The sequence below is a fragment of the Somniosus microcephalus genome, chromosome 9 (genome assembly GCF_052327205.1).
Source record: "Somniosus microcephalus isolate GS21.2 chromosome 9, FLI_Smic_1.0, whole genome shotgun sequence".
NCBI lineage: Eukaryota > Metazoa > Chordata > Chondrichthyes > Squaliformes > Somniosidae > Somniosus > Somniosus microcephalus.
Window position 1 is genome coordinate 190,767,600 of NC_140995.1, and position 21,258 is coordinate 190,788,857.

The 21,258-nt window shown below is 42.9% G+C and overlaps 1 protein-coding gene across 2 annotated transcripts in view; it reads right to left on the reverse strand.

Moving 5' to 3' along the window:
- Window positions 1–21,258, reverse strand: part of ascc3 (activating signal cointegrator 1 complex subunit 3) — a 654,593-nt gene that overhangs the window by 623,079 nt on the left and 10,256 nt on the right. For both annotated transcript variants that reach the window (XM_085997711.1, XM_085997710.1), the window contains exon 3: window positions 10,775–10,922. In XM_085997711.1, coding sequence (XP_085853837.1) covers window positions 10,775–10,922 — 148 coding nt within the window. The remainder of the gene's footprint in view (window positions 1–10,774; window positions 10,923–21,258) is intronic.

Consider the following 21,258-nt stretch of genomic DNA (forward strand, 5'->3'; position numbering starts at 1 on the left):
ACCGCAGGGATCAGTGCTGGGTCCTTTGCTGTTTGTAGTGTACATTAATGATTTAGATATGAATGTAGAAGGTATGATCAGTAAGTTCGCAGATGACACGAAAATTGGTGGAGTGGTAAATAGTGAGGAGGGAAGCCTCAGGCTACAGGACGATATAGACGGGTTGGTCAGAACAGTGGCAAATGGAATTTAACCCTGAAAAGTGTGAGGTGGTGCATTTTGGGAGGACTAACAAGGCAAGGGAATACACAATGAATGGTAGGACCCTAGGAAGGACAGAGGATCAGAGGGACTTTGGTGTGCATGTACATAGATCCCTGAAGGCAGCAGGACAGGTAGATAAGGTGGTTAAAATGGCATATGGGATACGTGCCTTCATTAGCCGAGGCATAGAATATAAGAGGAGGGAGGTGATGGAGCTGTACAAAATGCTGGTTAGGCCACAGCTGGAATACTGTGTGCAGTTCTGGTTGCCACACTATAGAAAGGATATGATTGCATTGGAGAGGGTGCAGAGGAGATTCACCAGGATGTTACCTGGGCTGGAGCGCTTCAGCTATGGAGAGAGACTGGACAGGCTGGGGTTGTTTTCCTTAGAGCAGAGAAGGCTGAGGGGGGACCTGATTGAGGTGTACAAAGTTATGAGGGGCATAGATAGGGTAGATAGAAAGGAACTTTTCCCCTTAGTAGAGGGGTCAATAACCAGGTGGCATAGTTTCAAGGTAAGGGGCAGGAGGTTTAGAGGGGATTTGAGGGAAAACTTTTTCACCCAGGAGGTTGGTTGGAATCTGGAACTCACTGCCTGAAAGGGTGGTGGAGGCAGGAACCCTCACAACATTCAAGAAGAATTTAGATGAGCACTTGAAATGCCATAGCATACACGGCTACGGACCAAGTGCTGGAAAATGGGATTCGAATAGACAGGGCTTGATGGCCGGCGCGGACACGATGGGCCGAAGGGCCTCTTTCTGCGTTGTATAAATCTATGACTCTAAATAGACATTAACTTTTGTAACAAAAAAATTACATAATCCATAAACAATTACATAATCCACATTATTAAACAAAGCTGCACAGTTGTCAGTAGAGTGTTCTAAATTTATTTCCAGAGACTTCCCTGTGTCTGGACTCCAGAGGTTCAATTTTTCATCTGGGCTTTGAGCCATTTTTGTTTATCTGAGGGCTAGTTGCTCATGGCTCACAGCTCTATTCTGTGTGAGCACAACCTTTTACACTTGGTTACAGCTCTTTTAAGAACATGAACATAAGAAATAGGAGCAGGAGTAGGCCATTTGGCCCTTCGAGCCTGCTCCGCCATTCAATAAGATCTTGGCTGATCTTCTACCTCATCTCCACTTTCCTGAACTATCCCCGTATCACTTGATTCCCTTAGTATTATCAATTTCTGTCTTGATTACACTCAATGATTGAGCCTCCACAGCCGTCTGGGGTAGAGAATTCCAAAGATTCACCACCCTCAGTGAAGAAATTTCTCCTCATCTCAGTCCTAAATCGCCGACCCCTTATTCTGAGACTGCGACCCCTGGTTCTAGACTTGCCACCCAGGGGGAACACCCTCCCTGCATCTACCCTGTCAAGCCCTGTAAGAATTTTATGTGTTTCAATGAGATCACCTCTCATTCTTCTAAACTCCAGAGAATATAGGCCTAGTCTACTCAATCTGTCCTCATAGGACATTCCCCCCATCCCAGGAACCAGTCTGATGAACCTTTGTTGCACTCCCTCTATGCCAAGTATATCATTTCTTAGGTAAGGAGACCAAAACTGTACACAATACTCCAGGAGTGGTCTCACCAGGGCCCTATGTAATTGCAGTAAGACGTCTTTACTCTTATACTCAAATCCTCTTGTAATAAAGGCCAACATACCATTTGCTTTCTTAATTGCTTGCTGTACCTGCATGTTAACTTTCAGTGATTCGTGTACAAGTGGATAACTTCACATTTCTCCACATTGTATTCCATTTGCCATGTTCTTGTCCACTCACTTAACCTGTCTATATCCCCTTGAAGCCTCCTTGCATCCTCCTCACAACTTACATTCCCACCCAGCTTTGTATCATCGGCAAACTTGGATATACAGTATTACATTTGGTCCCCTCATCCAAATCATTAATGTAGATTGTGAATAGCTGAGGCCCAAGCACTGATCCTTGCGGTACCCCACTAGTTACAGCCTGCCAACCCTAAAATGACCTGTTTCTTCCTACTCTCTGTTTTCTGTCCATTAACCAATCCCCAATCCGTGCTAGTAAATTATCCCCAATCCCATGAGCCCTAATTTTGTTTAATAACCTCTTGTGTGGCACCCTATCGAATGCTTTCTGATTGTCCTCATGTTTTGCTGTAGATCACCTTTGATTTAACTTTTTAATGTTCATTTTTTTTGTTTCCCCCACCCCGCCCCATTTGAAATCATATGCACAGTGGGCTGAAGCTTGCATACTTCAGGCATATGCAATTCCTTTTTCTGTGTTTTTTTTTTTTAATTGTTCCTTTTATATTCATAAATCACATTCTTTATTGCCATGTATTCTTTCTCTGTTGCATGTAAATGTTAATTCTTAACAGTATGTTTTAAATTGTGTATTTTATGTGTATACACATTCCCATCTTTTATAAAGAAAAATTAACCATCCACCCTCATTAAGGGGTGCTATATAAATACAATTTGTTGGGACAAAGGAACTTCAGTTTGCTGCTGAGTTTTAAGTTCTTTACCTTTACTCAAGTTTTGGATTATATAATAACTTATTTTGAATGTTTGTGTACTGAATATTTTCTGTCATAGGTATATTTTGTGTTGCAAGAAATAATGCTCCATTTGTTAGAAAAAAGCATGTCCTCGAACTCATCATGTATAATGCCACCAGAAAATGAGCTGGAACTGAGGAAATTTTATTTTATAGAGAATTATTCAGGTCATTCACCATGAGAGATAAAAGGTAAAATACCCCATTGGACAGCTTAAATAAGCGGCTTTTACATCAAGGCGCATTACTGTCAACTCGTGGATTGACAATTCTATAATTTTGATGCAGAGACTATATAAAAGCTCGCAAGGTATAATTAGAGACATTTTAAACACTGTACCTCAAGCTCTATACATCTGGAAACAGCAGTTTCCTACTTAACTTTAGGACTGTTATCGATGAAGTAGCTCTGATGCAAAATGCAAGGCATTATGAGTACATGAAGATCTCTAATGAAATGCGTCAAAGTAATCATTTTCTAACAGCACAGAAATAGCCACCTAATAAGAACATAAGAAATAGGAGCAGGAGTCGGCCATTTGGCACCTCGATCCTGCTCCGCCATTCAATATCATGGCTGATGATCTACCTCAACCCCACTTTCCTGCACTATCCCCATATCCCTTGATTCCCTTAATATCCAAAAATCTATCGATCACTGCCTTGAATATACTCAACGACTGAGCCTCCGCAGCCTTCTGGGGTAGAGAATTCCAAAGATTCACCACCCTCTGAGTGAAGAAATTTCTCATCTCAGTCCTAAATGGCCTGCCCCTTATTCTGAAACTATGACCCCTGGTTCCAGACTCCCCGGCCAGGGAAAACATCCTCCCTGCATCTATCCTGTCAAGCCCTGTAAGAATTTTGTATGTTTCAATGAGATCACGTCTCATTCTTCTAAACTCTAGAGGATATAGGCCTAGTCGACTCAATCTCTCCTCATAGGACACTCCCTCTATGGCAAGTATATCCTTCCTTAGGCAAGGAGACCAAAACTGTACACAATACTCCAGGTGTGGTCTTGCCAGTGGTCAATATAATTGCAGTAAGATATTTTGGGGGGAAAATTCAGTATCGCCCCGTTTGGGGTGCCATTATCGGCCGTGCACAAAGTTTAGCGCCTGGCGCTAATTATCACCTCCGACGGCAAACTTGGCTTTTATCGCCCCTGGAGGTGATTGGAGCGCTAAATCAGGCACTTCACACCTGTCTTAAGGCGCAAAGGCCAAGGAGCGAGGCGCTACCTCACAGCGCTGGCGAAGCTCGTGTGATGTCAGTCAGCAATGGAACACAGACAAACTGGCACCGTCCAATTCTTAAAGGAGAGTTCTGACGAATGATCATCGACCTGAAACATTAACTCTGTTTCTCTCTTCACAGATGCTGCTTGACCTGCTGAGTTTCTCCTGCATTTTCTGTTTTTATCTTAAAGGGGAGGGTTGATCTTGCTCTCCATCCACATCCTGCTCATTGCAGCCTTGAATCTCGGCCTGGAGAGACCTGTACATCAAATCTGCTGGAAAGAACAATGGAGAGAACCAGGGAAAGAGCTCAGAGTGCAGCCCCCATAGTCTCTTCTAAATCGATACAAGGAAGGGCAAATCAAAATCAACCTGCAAAGTGCTGCTCAGTACCCAAAACTCCTTCACACAGCATTGAATCTCTCCAGAAGTCTCTCTCTCTCTGAATGCAAGGTGCAAAAATGTCCCCAACAAAAAAAGGCAGGAAGCGGTCGCCTTTAAATAGCGCTCCCCCAGTCCCTTCCTGACTGCAAAACGCTCCCCTCAACCTGTCGCGCTACCGGGGCGTTGCGCACGCGACTGACGTCACGATCTGCCGGCGCAGGAGATCGTGGCGGCAGTGTTTAGCGCTGCCGAAAAAAGTCTAGTTAATTTTGCGAGTGGCGCAAACATCACCGCGCCCGAACGCTAGTTGCTTTGCGCCCCATTAGCACCCTCTTAAGGCACTAATGGGAGGTGCAGACAACTGAAGTTCTCCCCCCATTACTCTTATACTCAAATCCTCTTGTAAAAGGCCAACATACCATTTGCTTTCCTAATTGCTTGCTGTACCTGCATGTTAGCTTTCAGTGATTTGTGTACAAGGACACCCAGTTCCCTATGAACACCAACATTTCCCAATCTCTCACCATTTAAAAAATACACTGCTTTTCTATTTTTCCTACCAAAGTGGATAACTTCACATTTCTCCACATTATATTCCATTTGCCACATTCTTGCCCACTCACTTAGCCTGTCCATATACACTTGAAGCCTCTTGCATCCTCCTCACAGCTTACATTCCCACCTAGCTTTGTATCATCAGCAAACTTGTATACATTATATTTGGTCCCCTCATCCAAATCATTGATATAGATTGTGAATAGCTGAGGCCCAAGCACTGATCCTTGCGGTACCCAACTAGTTACAGACTGCCAACCCGAAAATGACCCGTTTATTCCTGCCCGGTAACCAATCCTCAATTCATGCTAATATAGTACCCTCAATCCCATGAGCCCTAATTTTGTTTAATAACCTCTTGTGTGGCACCTTATTGAATGCCTTCTGAAAATCAAAATACACCACATCCACTGGTTCTCCCTCATCTATTCTGCTAGTTACAAACTCATGACAGATTCGTCAAACATGATTTCCCTTTCCTAAATCCGTGTTGACACTGTCCAATCCTATTATTACTTTCTAAGTGCCCTGTTACCATGTCCTTAATAATAAAATCGAGCATTTTCCCTACTACTGATGTTAGGCTAACTGGTTTGTAGTTTTTTCCCTCCCTCCTTTCTTAAATAGTGGGGTTACATTTGCTACCTTCCAATCCACAGGAACCGTTCTAGAATCCATGGAATTTTGGAAGATGACAACCAATGCATCCACTATCTCTATAGCCACCTCTTTCAAAACCCTAGGATGTAGCCCATCAGGTCCAGGGGATTTATCAGCTTTCAGTCCCATTAATTTCTCCAGTACTATTTTTTTATTAAAACGAATTTCTTTCAGTTCCTCATTCTCGCTAGGCCCTTGGTTCTCCACTATTTCCAGGAGGTTTTTTGCGTCTTCTTCCATGAAGGCAGACACAAAGTATTTGTTTAATTTCTCTTCCATTTCCTTATTCCCATTATAATTTCTCCTGTCTCAGCCTGTAAGGGACCCACATTTACGTTTGTTAATCTTTTCCTTTTTTCATACCTATAGAAACTTTTACAGTCTGTTTAAATAAGCTGAGCACACTTGCTGTAAGGAATCAAACTTGGAAGTTAATCTACTGAACAAAATGCACAAAAATGAAAATGTTTACAAATAACCTTGAATTTTTAAAAGACACATTGCATCAAACAAAGTGCACTGCTTGCTCATTGCCAGAGGGTTCAGAACCATATCTGACCCATTACTTCATATCATTCATCTGCTTAACAGCTTAAAAGGTCTTCTGTCCTATTGTAGCATTACTTTGACTAGAGAAAATTGTGTTATGTTAATCATTTCTAGAACCATAAACTTACATTTTCAAAGTTGTATCTTGCTGCTTTTGCTGATTACCTAACTGTACCACATCAACACTATATTTCATATCTATATAATTAAAAGCCTTGCATCCATTGTACATCTGTTGCATCATATCTTTCAAAGGCATCATAACTATGAAGGATAAAAATTAGTGATTGGTAGCTGAAATAAGGACTTATTTGCTTATTAGCAAAATATCCGATTAACTGAACAAAGAAAATGAAGAGCAGTTTTATTCACTTGTTATCTATCAATAAAGAATGAGTAAACAGGAGAAAAATGAGCAAACTGGTTAATTTTTCTTCAATGTCTAATTCACTAGAAGCAGTCAGTACCATAAAACTGACGCAATTGCTCAAAAAATTTCTTAATTTTAGTCTGCCATTTTCATCTTCTATGCAGCTGGAAATGTAAAAAAATGCACAATTCTGTTAAAAAAAAAAATCAGAATCTTACATCTAAAACTAATACCTGCAAGAAGTTTCTTATATAGGTTATATTATATAGGGCCCTGGTGAGACCACACCTGGGGTATTGTGTACAGTTTTGATCTCCTTACCTAAGGAAGGATACACTTGCCATAGAGGGAGTGGCTTTGATGTTATCTCCACAGACTGTAAATAATCAATTTGTTTATTTATCTCAGCAATCAAAAACATCTCACACCCATTGCAATGGATAATCTTAGATTTGTTTTTGAACGGCGAGGTACAAGATGGAGAAAGCTTCAAGGGTTTTTGTCAAGTTCAGAAATACTGAAGAACAGTCAGAAGTCATTTACTTAAATCAAGTAAGATGATCCACTGATGTGGAGGAAGCGTGACGTGTTCTTCATTTTGTATCATTGCATGAAGATAATTTGTATTGTTTGAATTAAGTGAGATCAATCATAACTGCCATTCTATGTGATCAGCATATTGTGAAATAAAGCAGCTTATGGATTCATATCAGGATCGATCATCTCAGCAAGTGTTTGCTTGGTCCGCCTTTGGAGAGATTGAAGCAATGCATGTGCGAAATACATGAATAGCTGATTCAGATCACTACGGGGTACTATTGTTAGAACCCCAGGTTACACTATATTACAATTAAATATAGGGCAGTGTGAATCAACTCCCACAAAGGAACTCAGACCACTCATAGGAACAACTGATGCTACCCAAGAAACAGATTTTTGTAAGTCTATATTCAGCAGATCCAAATTTACAATCGTATGGTACCATCGTGTGGATTTGTGGTTCTTGCTGAAATGTCACAGTGTGTCATTGCTGAGGAAAGTTTTTCCCCCATTTATAGGGGCCTATTTTAGCATTCAGCACAACAGACCAAAATAAAGTACAGGAAACTTTGTGATATCCGGCACTGACGGGACCGAGCTGTTGCCGATCTATCAAAACTGCCGGACAAACCAGTGCTAATTCTGAAGGATACGGAGGTTTTCATCTCCGTATCTGACAACAAACACTGTTGCTTCACAGCTTCTAAACAGTCGGCCCGTACCTTGGAAGCGTCTCTGTAGCTTAGCAACAGCTTCAGAGAGACTTTCCAGAGCCTGACTGTTGAAAAAAAAAGCCACGAGAAGAAAAAAAAACCTAACAAAACGGCTCCTGATTTCTGCCGGTGGATCGAGGTTTCCGGACATACAATCTCCGGATAAACCAAAGTTTCCTGTATATGCAGACACAAGTTGATCTGGAGAGAAAATTACAAATTTACTTGAATCTTTAACAAGTTTTGTAAAATAGCATTATAAATATGGCTGTGGGGCCTGTATTTTTCTATACATGTAATATTTTTACCTCATACATGAAATATTGCTTCACTGATTTAGTATATTTCACTGATGATTGAACCATTATCATGCTTGTGCTATAGCAGGACTGTGGTAATCCAACATCTCACTCCAGGTCCCTGACTATTCATGAACAATGCCACAGAAGGTCTAGTAACATAAATTATAAAAACCTTTGATTAGCAGTGCATGACGTACCGTGTCGAGTCTGATATCTCAAACCTAAAATATGAACTAATGAAGAGCATCGGTATCTGTTACAGAGGCTGGGTATTGAACCAGAGACCTTCTTGCTTTATAATGACACAACTATTCACTGTAGAAGCTTGTTGAGCCAGGAATGGACCTGTGGTTTGATGTGTTTTAGAAACAAAAACTTTTACTGGCTAGATAGCACTCAAGGTCACGTCACCCTGCACACTTGTTCATTCTATGACATGGACAATGGAGAATGTTCCCATGCACCCTGGAGTGGCTCCATCCCAAGAGCTGATCCAAAGCCATGGCACCCTGAAACACCATACTATTGGCCAGAGATTCAGAGTAACTCATTTTCAAAAAAAAAAGTCTAATCAGATTTGCATAAGTCTATCTTCTTCCAATGTATAGCGCTGGGAATACTGACATGAAGGTAACTTCCCTTTTAAGCAGGAAGGGGTAGACGGGACTCAGGCCTTTGCTACTTTAAAACAAACCACTCATATTTTCCTAAAGTTTTAATATACTGGAGACTTATCTTTCTGAATGCATTATAAAGAAGAAATTGTGTTTATATAGTGCCTTTCACTGCCAATTAAGTATTTTTGAAGAATAGTCACTGTTGTAATGTAGGCAAGTGCAGCAGCCAACTTGCACTACTCTATCCAGAAGTCCACTCTATGCATTCATCAGCGTATGTGAAGAACTTCCTGACATCAGTCCTAAATTTGGCTTTTACTAGTTTGAACCTATGTCCCCTTCTACTTCTCACACAAGTAATTTTTCAGTTTTATCTTTTCCATAACATTTACAATCATATATAACTCTATAAAAGGTCACATCTGATTGGTTTCTTTCAAGGTTAAAGAGCCACATTTTAAGGATCATTCTCATAGTTCTTTGCTGAAGTATTTGAATGACACCCCTGTATCTTGCTGCCCAGGAGTGGACAGTCAAGCTGTGGTTTAACTAGAGCACTATATAGTTTGTAGGTATAATTAACTTTTTCCCCCAGAAATTTCTAACAAAATTAAATATTTACTAAAAAAAACACTTCACAAATTATTAGACCCAGGCATTTCAAGGAATACCAAAATAATTCTAGATACTCCACTGCTGCTAATTGTTCAGGAACTTTAAAAGCTTTAGTAAAAGATTTGCATTGTTCACCATTTACAATTAAATCAAATGCATTCTTTAATTTATGTGTTTACGACTTTGCTGTTAATAACAAATAGCTGAAATATTTTCCCTGCACAGCACCTACAAATATTATACATATTTTTTTAAAAACCTAGTTTTGGTTGAAACACCGATCTGTACTAAGTTAACTGATTGCAACCAGGACAGTGCTGGGGGATTTGCAATCGGCCTCAGCGTCCAGGGTTAGAGAGGGGGGGGGGGGGGGGGGTGGAAAATCAGGTATGGTCACCATTCCCAGTCATTATTCACTGACCCCTGCTGCAACTTGTGTGAGAACAAGAGCAGCCTCGGCTGTGATGTTCCCCATTGTCAAATAATCTGCTAACACTAGCGAGTTACGCTCACACATGATAAACGGGTGATGTATGTATTGAGGCGACCCATCACCTTCAGCATGGAAGGAGGGGAAAAAGTTAACTTGTGAACTTGGTGAATATTCAGAAAATTCAGGAAGATTTCTGATCAACTCAGATTGTAATTAAAGTTTGTAAGATCTCTCTTCATTTACTGAATTCGTTTATTCCTATGCACATTTACATTTTCGGTTCACATTATTCAGCAGTCTTCAAATTTGGACTCCTTTAGGAATTCAACAGCACCAAAAAGGCCGAGAGCAGCAAGATCATGGGAACACCATCACCTCCGAGTCACATGCTGTCCTGACCTGGACATATATTGCATTTCCTTCATCATAGCTGGATCAAAATCCCAGAATTCCCCAACACTATTTTGGGAGCGCCATTACCACAAAACTGCAGCAGTTCAAAAAGATGACCTACTACAGGAAACTTTGTGATATCCGGCACCGACGGGACCGAGCTGTTGCCGATCTATCAAAACTGCCGGACATACAAAGTTAATGTTGAAGCATACGGAGATTTTCATCTCCGTATCTGACAACAAACACTGTTGCTTAGCAACAGCTTCAAACAGTCGGCCCGTACCTTGGAAGCATCTCTGTAGCTTAGCAACAGCTTCAGAGAGACTTTCCAAAGCCTGACTGTTGGAAAAAAGCCACGAGAAGAAATACAACCTAACAGAACGGCTCCTGATTTCTGCCGGTAGATCGAGGTTTCCGGACATACAACCTCCAGATAAACCAAAGTCTCCTGTACCAGCTTCTCGGGGCAACTAGGGGTGAGCAACAACACATGGCCTTGCTACCGTCTCCCACATTTTTTTTTTTTTTATAAAGCTTATACTTTTCTGAAAGAAATGGTGATCCAGTATAGTTTAATTTTTGAAGTTACAAAAGTTTAACAACAAAAAATCTCCATATTAACTTACCAAGCTGTCTGGCAGCCTTCAAAATATTTTTCAGATCTTCATTGACATTCTGATGTTCATTCTGTGCCATATTCTCAACAAAGCAGGTTATATTCTTCCAGGTCAATCCTGTCTTGCAAAAGCGTTCTTTCATCTTTGATCTTTTGGTCTGTGAATGTTGATACGTTGAAAGAGATAAAATTAGTTGACATCATTAAATAAACTTTGACCAGTAAACAAAAAATGTATCCCAAAAAAGGCAATTAATATCCCATATTGAGAAAAAGAATAAAAATCTAATTTGGTTAGTAATGTCTGTTCATAAAACCTGAAGTGTTTCATATTCATGAGGAAAATCTAGGTTTAATGTAATAAACTTGTGAGCCATCATTTCTGCAGTAATCTGAACCCAGTGCACAAGAACAGAATTTTAACTGCATTGTTCATGCAATAGCGCAGATATTAAAAAGAAAAAAAAACTTGCATTTATATAGCACCTTTCACAACCACCGGACGTCCCAAAGTGCTTCACAGCCAATGAAGTACTTTTTGAAGTGTAGTCACTGTTGTAATGTAGGAAATGCGGCAGCCAATTTGCGCACAGCAAGCTCCCACAAACAGCAATGTGATAATGACCAGATAATCTGCTTTGTGATGTTGATTGAGGGATAAATGTTGGTTCGGGCACCGGGGATCTTTTGTGTCCACCTGAGAGAGCAGACAGGGCCTCGGTTTAACGTCTCATCCGAAAGATGACACCGCCGACAGTGCAGCACTCACTCAGCGCTGCACGCCTAGATTTTTGTGCGCCAGTCCCTGGAGCGGGACTTGAACCCACAACCTTCTGACTCAGAGGCGAGGGTAGTACCAACTGAGCCACAGCTGACACATTAACTGAACAGCTATTTTTTTGTCTTTACTATTTTAAGGAAATAGCCAAAGGGTTGCACTCTGAGTTTATTCAGTTGTAACAGGATTAATTAAAACTGCAGTCTTTAGAAAATGTTTTTCATGTTTTCACTTAAACATACCTCAGGCAAATAAGAGTTACACAGCTCAGAATAAATGTTGAGATAGTTAATTATAAAAATATCTACCGCTATTCCCAAAATTTCATAAAAATACACAATCAAAATAGAAATAAACTTGTGGGAAGATTCTTGAACACCAGCTTCCTATCAAACGGCAAATATGTCCATCCACTGCTTCAATTTAGCAAGGTATTTTGCTATTCTATGGCAAGCGCCATGAATCGAGACTCCGCGGTACTACTAATGACATCCATTTACCAAGAAAACAGGGATGCACTCGGGTAAATGTTAAATCGAGTTTCAGGTATCACTTCATGAACAGTGCTCAAATTCAAGGACTACACATACTCTTGTTATGAATCACAATTTACTAAATTTCCATAAACCACTGTATAATATACACTGATCACATCCAGGTTCCGAGCTCCTTATCTGTCTTCCACCAAAGTGTTAGTGTAGCTTTAAACCTTTTTTTTTTGTTCACTGTCAAAAGCAAAAATGAACTAAGATAATATGGAAGCACTGCAACTGTAGTGCAATTTTGGCAAGTAACAAATAACTACTTGTGAAATACTTGAAACGGAAATGAACGTCGAGGGCAAGGATGCGTAATCAGTGCCTTGCGAGGTGTATGCAGCTCTTTTGCAAGTGAAGTGGAACTTTTCAACCATCCACTCATTTATTATTGAAGCGAGAAATGCAGATTAGCAAAAGTAAAACAACTTGCATTTATAGAGGGCCTTTAACACAAAAAAAATCCCAAGGTACTTTACCGAAAGAGGAGAAAATTAAATAAAAGGAATAAGGAAACACCACATGGTGGGAGAGTCAGGCAAGGTGAATGAAAGCTTAGTCAAAAAGATCGGCTTTGAGAAGATTTTTTAAAAGTGGAGAGCGAAGCACAGATGCAGAGGGATTCAGCAAAGGATTCCAAAGAGTGGATCAAGGCAGCTGAAGGCTCTGCCAACAATGGTGGGCTGAAGGGCACAATATTCACAAAAGGCCAGTCAGAGGATAAAGGATGCAGGATAGGACAAAAAACTGGGGGAGGTTGTAGAGATAAGGTGGGACATAGCCACAGAGGCATTTGCGTTGGGAAACAGGAAGCCAATGTAGGTTAGCAAGGACAGGTCTGATGGGCAAGTAGGACTTAGTCCAGGACAGGTCTGATGGGCAAGTAGGACTTAGTCCAGGACAGGTCTGATGGGCAAGTAGGACTTAGTCCAGGACAGGTCTGATGGGCAAGTAGGACTTAGTCCAGGACAGGATACAAGCAGCTGAGTTTTGAAGAAGTTACAAGTTTATGGAGTGTAGATGATGGATGGCTGGCAACGATGATGTTGGAGGAAGAGCCTAGAGTTGACAAAAGAGTCAATGAGAGTTTTAGTTGCAATAGTGGTTTGATAGGGGTGGAAGCCAGTGACATTGCACAGGTGGAATTAAGGAGAAATATATAGAATTAACAGCACAGAAACAGGCCATTCGACCTAACTGGTTGGTGCCAGTGTTTATGTTCCATGCGAGCCTCCTCCACCCTACTTCATCTTCTCTTCTTAGGCAGTCCCTCGGAACCGAGGATGACTTGCTTCCACATTAAAAATGAGCTCGCAGGTGACTGATTAGTCCAATGCGGGACCTACAGTCTCTGTCACAGGTGGGGCAGACGGTGGTTGAAGGGGTGGGTGGGCGGGGTGCTTGGGTTGACATACGCTCCTTGCGCTGCCTGCGCTTGGCTTCCGCTTGCTCCCTGTGAAGAGACTCGAGGTGTTCGGTGCCTTCCCGGAAGCTTCTCCTCCACTTTGTGCGGTCTTGGGCCAGGGATTCCCAGGTGTCGGTGGGGATGTTACACTTTTTCAAGGAGGCTTTGAGGATGTCCTTGAAGCATTTCCTCTGCCCACCTGGGGCTCTCTTGCCGTGTTGGAGTTCCGAGTAGAGCGCTTGTTTTGGGAGTCTTGTATCGGGCATGCGGACAATGTGACCCGTCCATCGGAGCAGATTGAGCGTGGTCAAAGCTTCAATGCTGGGGATGTTGGCCTGAGCAAGAACACGGACGTTGGTGCGCCTATCCTGCCAATGGATTTGCAGGATCTTGCGGAGGCAGCGTTGGTGGTACCTCTCCAGTGCTTTGAGGTGCCTGCTGTACATGGTCCATGTCTCTGAGGCATACAGCAGGGTGGGTATCACTGCTGCTCTGTAGACCATGACCTTAGTGCCGGGTTTGAGGTCCTGGTCTTCAAACACTCTTCCTCAGGCGACTAAAGGCTGCACTGGCACACTGAAGGCGGTGTTGGACTTCGTCGTCGACGTCTGCCCTTGTTGACAGTAAGCTCCCGAGGTATGGAAAGTGATCCACGTTGTCCAAGGCCTTGTCGTGGATTTTGATAATCGGGGGGCAGTACTGTGTGGCGGGGGCAAGTTGGTAGAGGACCTTTGTCTTACAGATGTTTAGTGTAAGGCCCATGCTCTCATACGCATCGGTGAAGGTGTTGACGATGGTTTGGAGTTCGACCTCCGAGTGAGCGCAAACGCAAGCGTCGCATGCATACTGTAATTCGACGACAGAGGATGGGACGACCTTGGATCTGGACTGGAGGCGACGGAGGTTTAACAGTTTCCCGTTTGTTCTGTAAATTAGCTCCACTCCAACGAGGAGCTTACTGAGCGTGAGATGGAGCATTGCAGCAAGGAAGATCGAGAAGAGCGTTGGTGCGATGACACAGCCTTGCTTGACCCCGGTTCATACGTGAATTGGGTCTGTGGTGGAACCGTTGGTCAGGATCACGGCTTGCATGTCATCGTGAAGCAGACGGAGGATGGTGACAAACTTTTGAGGGCAGCCGAATTTGAGGAAGACACTCCATAATCCTTCACGGTTGAGTGTCGAAGGCCTTTGTGAGATCAAAGAAGTCCATGTACAGCGGTTGGTGCTGTTCCCTGCATTTCTCTTGTAATTGACATGCAGTGAAGACCATGTCCATTGTGCCCCTTAGTGGGCGGAATCTGCATTGCGACTCTGGGAGGAGCTCTTCGGCCACTGGGAGAAGGCGATTGAGGAGGATTCTTGCAATGACTTTCCCTGTGGCAGACAGCAGGGAAACTCCTCTGTAATTACCGCAATCGGACTTGTCACCTTTCTTGAAGATGGTCACAATTACGGCGTCTGAGATTCCCTTGGCATGCCCTCCTCCTTCCAGATAAGAGAAATGAGTTCATGAATTAGCGCCAGTAATGCTTCTCCGCCATGCTTTAGTGCCTCGGCAGGGATTCCATCTGCTCCTGAGGCCTTGTTGTTCTTCAGTTGTTGGGTGGCCTTTTCAACCTCATGCCGGGCTGGGGTTGTGCTGAGATGGTGGCGGGTAGCATGCTGTGGGATGGAGTTGAGGACACTCGTGTCGAAGACAGAGTCGTGGTTAAGGAGATCTTCGAAGTGCTCCTTCCAGCGGGTACTGACTGCCTCTCCGTTCTTGGCCCGCAGTGGGGAAGGGCCTTGGGTGCTCGAGCCGTAGGTGGTCCTGACTGCGCTAAAGAATCCACGCACGTCATGGTTCATCTAACCATATCTCCATGGCCTTCTATTCCTTTCTTTCTCACGTACTTATCTAGCTTCCCCTTAAAGGCATCCATGCTATTCGCCTCAACTACTCCATGTTCTGCCGAGTTCCACATTCTCTGCACTCTCTGAATAAAGAAATTTCTCCTGAATTCTTTACTGGATTTAGTAGTGACTATGTTATATTTATGGTCCCTAGTTGGGACTCTTCCCTGATAGTTATAACCTCTCAGTTCTGGGTCATTCCTTGTGAATCTTTTTTGCATCTTCTCCAGTGCCTTGATATCATTTTTGTAATATGGAGGCCAGAACAGTACACAGCACTCCAAGTGTGGTCTTACCAAGGTTCTATACAAGTTTAACATAACATCCCTGTTTTTCAATTTGGTTTCTCTAGAAATGAATCTCAGTGTTTTGTTTGTATGGACAGACTTGGTGATTAATAGGGTTTCAAGCAGGATGCCACAGCTTTGCACGGTCTGATTCTGCCTAAGTGAGTGGCCAGGGAAGGGGATTGTGTCAGTGGCAAGGGCTTGCGTGTATGGCAGGAACTGAAAATGATGGCTTTGGTCTTCCCGATGCCTAGTTGGAGGAAATTAAGACTAATCCATGACACAAGATCACAGGCATTCTGATAGCACAGATTTGGTCATAGTGAGAGGTAGAGCTGGCATTGTCAGCATTAATTTAGAACTAACCCCATGCCTATAACTGATATGGGGCAGACGGAAAAAAAGGGGACCAAGGATAGAACATTAGGGACACAGGAAGTGACAATGCAAGGACACTGGCCGCATCCGGAAAGGTAGAAGTGAAACTACGTAATAGCAATGCTACGAAGTTGGACAACAGAGAAGAGGCAATGTTGACTGTAACAAACACCTCAGAGAAATCAATAAGGACAAGGAGAGATAGTCAATTTGGCCAGCGCACTTTCATTGCTGTGAGCACTGAAGGGATAAAGAAAGGTAGTTTTGAGGAGAGGTGGGCATTGAGCTGCAAAACAACAAGACTTTCTGACAGCACGGTGGCATAATGGTTAGCACTGTTGCCTCACAGCGCCAGGAACCCAGGTTCGAATCCGGCCTCGGGTGACTGTCTGTGTGGAGTTTGCACATTCTCCCCGTGTTTGCGTGGGTTTCCTCCGGGTGCTCCGGTTTCCTCCCACAGTCCAAAGATGTGCGGGTTAGGTTGATTGGCTATGATAAAATTGACCCTTAGTGTTAGGGGGATTAAATACGTGGGGTTACGGGGATAGGGTGGGATATGTGTCGGTGCAGGCTCGATGGGCCGAAATGGCCTCTATCTGCACTGTGAGGTTTCTGTGATTTCTGTGATTTCTGTGAAAGGGAGGTTAGAGATGGGGCAGTTAATAAGAACATAAAATAAGAACATAAGAACATAAGAAATAGGAGCAGGAGTAGGCCAATCGGCCCCTCGAGCCTGCTCCGCCATTCAATAAGATCATGGCTGATCTGATCCTAACCGCCAATCCACTATCACAGAACCATCTCCTGAATCTAATAGAATTAGACACGCGAAATAAGAGCAGGATCAGGCTACACGGCCCCTGGGCCCGCTCCGCTACCCATAGTGCCATGACCGATCCGGACCTAGACTCATGTCCAAATTCCTGCCCACTCTCCGTAACCCTTAATTCCCTTTCTAGGAAACTGTCTATTTCTGTTTTAAATTTATGTAATGATGTAGCTTCTACAGCTTTTTGGGGCAGCATATTCCATGGACCTACCACCCTCTGAGTGAAGTAATTCCTCCTCATCTCAGTTTTGAAAGAGCAGCCCCTTATTCTAAGACTATGCCCCCTAGTTCTAGTTTCACCTATCATCGGGAACATCCTCCCCGCATCCACCCGGTCCAACCGCTTCACAATCTTATATGTTTCAATAAGATCGCCTCTCATTCTTTTGAACTCCAATGAGTAGAGTCCCAATCTACTCAACCTTTCCTCATATGTCCATCCCCTCATCCCCGGGATTAACCGAGTGAACCTTCTTTGTACTGACTCGAGAGCAAGTATGTCCTTTCTTAAGTATGGACACCAAAACTGTACGCAGTATTCCAGGTGCGGTCTCACCAATACCTTGTACAACTGAAGCAATACCTCCCTATTTTTATATTCTATCCCCCTAGCAATGAAAGCCAACATTCCATTGGCCTTCTTAATCACTTGCTGCACCTGCATACTAACCTTTTGAGTTTCGTGCACCAGGACCCCCAGATCCCTTTGTACTTCAGTACTTTCCAGTTTCTTGCCATTAAGATAATAACTTGCTCTACGATTTTTCCTGCCAAAGTGCATAACCTCACACTTTCCAGTATTGTATTCCATCTGCCAAATCTCTGCCCACTTACTTAGCCTGTCTATGTCCCCTTGCAGGTTTTTTATGTCCTCCTCACTCACTACTTTCCCTCCCATCTTAGTATCATCTGCAAACTTTGATATGTTACACTCGGTCCCCTCCTCCAAATCGTTAATGTAGATTGTAAAGAGTTGGGGACCCAGCACTGACCCCTGCGGAACACCACTAGTTACTGATTGCCAGTCTGAGAATGAACCATTTATCCCAACTCTCTGCCTTCTGTTAGATAGCCAATCCTCTATCCATGCCAGAATATTACCCCCAATCCCGTGATTTTTTTATCTTAAGCAATAGTCTTTTGTGTGGCACCTTGTCAAATGCCTTTTGGAAGTCTAAATACACTACGTCCATTGGTTCCCCTTTATCCACCCTATATGTTACTTCCTCAAAGAACTCCAGCAAATTTGTCAAACATGACTTCCCCTTCATAAAACCATGCTGACTTTGTCCTATTAAAATTATGATTATCCAAATGTCCTGTTACTGTCTCCTTAATAATGGACTCCAAAATTTTACCTACCACAGATGTTAGGCTAACCGGTCTATAGTTTCCAGCCTTCTGTCTACTGCCCTTTTTAAATAAGGGTGTTACATTAGCAGTTTTCCTGTCTGCCGGGACCATTGCCGAGTCCAGGGAGTTTTGGAAAATTATTACCAATGCATCCACAATCCCTACCGCCACTTCCCTCAAGACCCTAGGATGTAAGCCATCAGATCCAGGTGATTCATCCGCCTTGAGTCCCATTATTTTACCGAGTACCACTTCCTTAGTGATTTTGATAGTGTTTAGCTCCTCCCCCCCTTTAGCCCCCTGTTTGACCAGTGTTGGGATATTCTTAGTGTCTTCTACTGTAAAGACTGATACAAAATATTCATTCAGTGTTTTTGCCATCTCCATATTTCCCACCATTAATTTCCCGGTCTCATCCTCTAAGGGGCCAACATTTACTTTAGCCACCCTTTTTCTTTTTATATAACTATAAAAACTCTTACTATCTGTTTTTATATATTTTGCTAATTTACTTTCATAATCTATCTTCCCTTTCTTAATCAATCTTTGTTATTTTTGCTGTCTTTTAAAGTTTTCCCAATCCTCTATCCTCCCACTAGATTTGGCTACCTTATATGCCCTTGTTTTTAGTCGAATACTATCCTTAATTTCTTTACTTAGCCACGGATGGCTGTCTTTTCTTTTACACCCTTTTCTTCTCAGTGGAATATATATTTTTTGGAAGTTGTAAAATAACTCCTTAAATGTACACCACTGATCATGTATCATCTTACCCTTTAATCTATTTTCCCAATCCACTCTACTCAATTCCGCTCTCATACCTTCATAGTCTCCTTTATTCAAGCTTAGCACGCTTGTTTGAGATCCAACCTTCTCACCCTCTAATTGAATATGGAATTCAACCATGTTATGGTCACTCATTCCAAGGGGATCCTTTACTAGGACATTTTAAATTAATCCTGTCTCGTTACACAGGACCAGACCTAAGGTTGCTTGCCCCCTGGTCGGTTCAGTTACATACTGCTCAAGAAACCCATCCCTAATACACTCAATGAACTCATCCTCAAGGCAGCCCTGCCTAATTTGATTTGTGCAATTAATATGATAGTTAAAATCCCCCATAATTATAGATGTTCCCTTATTACAAGCCTCAACTATTTCCTGATTGATACTCCGTCCAACAGAGTTGCCACAGTTCGGAGGCCTATAGACTACGCCCACTGGCGTTTTTTTCCCCTTATTATTCCTTACCTCCACCCAAACTGTTTCATTATCCTGATCTTTTGACCCAATATCATTTCTCTGTATTACAGTGATTCCTTCCTTTATTAGCATAGCCACCCCACCTCCCCTTCCTTCCTGCCTGTCCTTCCTGATCGTTAAATAACCTGGTATGTTTAATTCCCAGGCATGGTCACCCTGCAGCCATGTTTCTGTAATGGCCACAAGATCATACCCATATGTAGTTATTTGTGCCATTAACTTGTCTATTTTGTTACGAATGCTACGTGCATTCAGATAGAGAACTTTCAAAGATGTTTTGTGACACTTAGTTCCTGCTTTTGCCCTTTTTATTACTTTACCTTTTACTCCATACCTTCTGCCCCTTCCTGACACGCTCTGGTTTTCAATTTCCCCACTGCTACCTAAGTCTATGACCTTCTCTGTTGTCATTTTTATTATTTGCTCTCTAGGAACCTCCCCCCCACTAGTTAGTTTAAAGCCCTCTCTACAGCCCTAGTTATATGATCCGCCAGGACTCTAGTCCCAGCACTGGCCAAGTGAAGCCCGTCCCAACGGAACAGCTCCCTCCTGCCCCGGTACTGGTGCCAGTGTCCCAGGAAGCAAAACCCATTTCTCCCACACCAGTCTTTGAGCCACGCATTTAACTCTCTAATTTTATTTGTCCTCGCCAAATTCGCTCGTGGCTCAGGTACCCTTGTGGTTCTGCTTTTTAATTTGGCCCCTAGCTGCTCAAACTCCCTCAGCAGAACCTCCTTCCTTGTCCTATCTATGTCGTTGGTACCAACATGGACCACGACAACTGGATCCTCCCCCTTCCACTCCAAGTTTCTCTCCAGTCCAGAGGAGATGTCCTTAACCCTGGCACCGGGCAGGCAACACAGCCTTCGGGACTCTCGCTCTCGGCTGCAAAGAACTCTATCTATCCCCCTAACGGTACTATCCCCTACAACATTTCTTTTAACTCCCCCCACTTGAATGGCCCCCCGCTCCACGGTGCTGTGGCCAGGTTGCTCATCCTCCCCGCAGTCCCTGTTCCCATCCTCACAGGGAGTAAGAGCCTCGAACCTGTTGGACAAGTGCAAGGGCTGCGGCTCCTCCAACACTACCTCCTGGATCCCCGTACCTGCCTCACTTCTAGTCACACCATCCTGACCCTGGCCACGGACTACATCTGAATTAATTAATCTAATTGGTGTGAATACCTCGTAATACACAGAGTCCAGGTAACTCTCCCCCTCCCTGATGTGTCTCAGTGTTTGAAGCTCAGACTCCAGCTCTTCAACACGGAGCCGGAATTCCTCAAGCAGCCAACACTTACTGCAAATGTGATCACCGTGAGCATCAATGGTGTCCACACTATGTAAATAATTAAATTTATTGATATTATTGTTAACCTTGTTCAAAGCAGAACAGAGATGCTGTTACTTGGACTGGAGTCACTGCTGCTAACTATACAAGAGTCAGTAATGGGGACAGACACACAGACACACACACACACACACACACACACACGAGAGAGGAACATAAGCAAGTACAATCCAGACTTAAAAAAAGACATGTCAAAACTCAAACTGCTTTGCAAGGTTTTAAAAGTTTTATGATATACCTGTACTAGTTACAGCAAGAATGAGGGTGAGCATACTGGTAGATATTATATTTAATACATGTGGATCTTTGTGAGGATACAATTTTTTTTCCCTCAGTCTTACTGCCACAAAAGGCACACTTTCTTAAAGAAAAATCAAATATCTAACCCATTAGGTCAGGTGGTCTCAGTGCTAGACTGC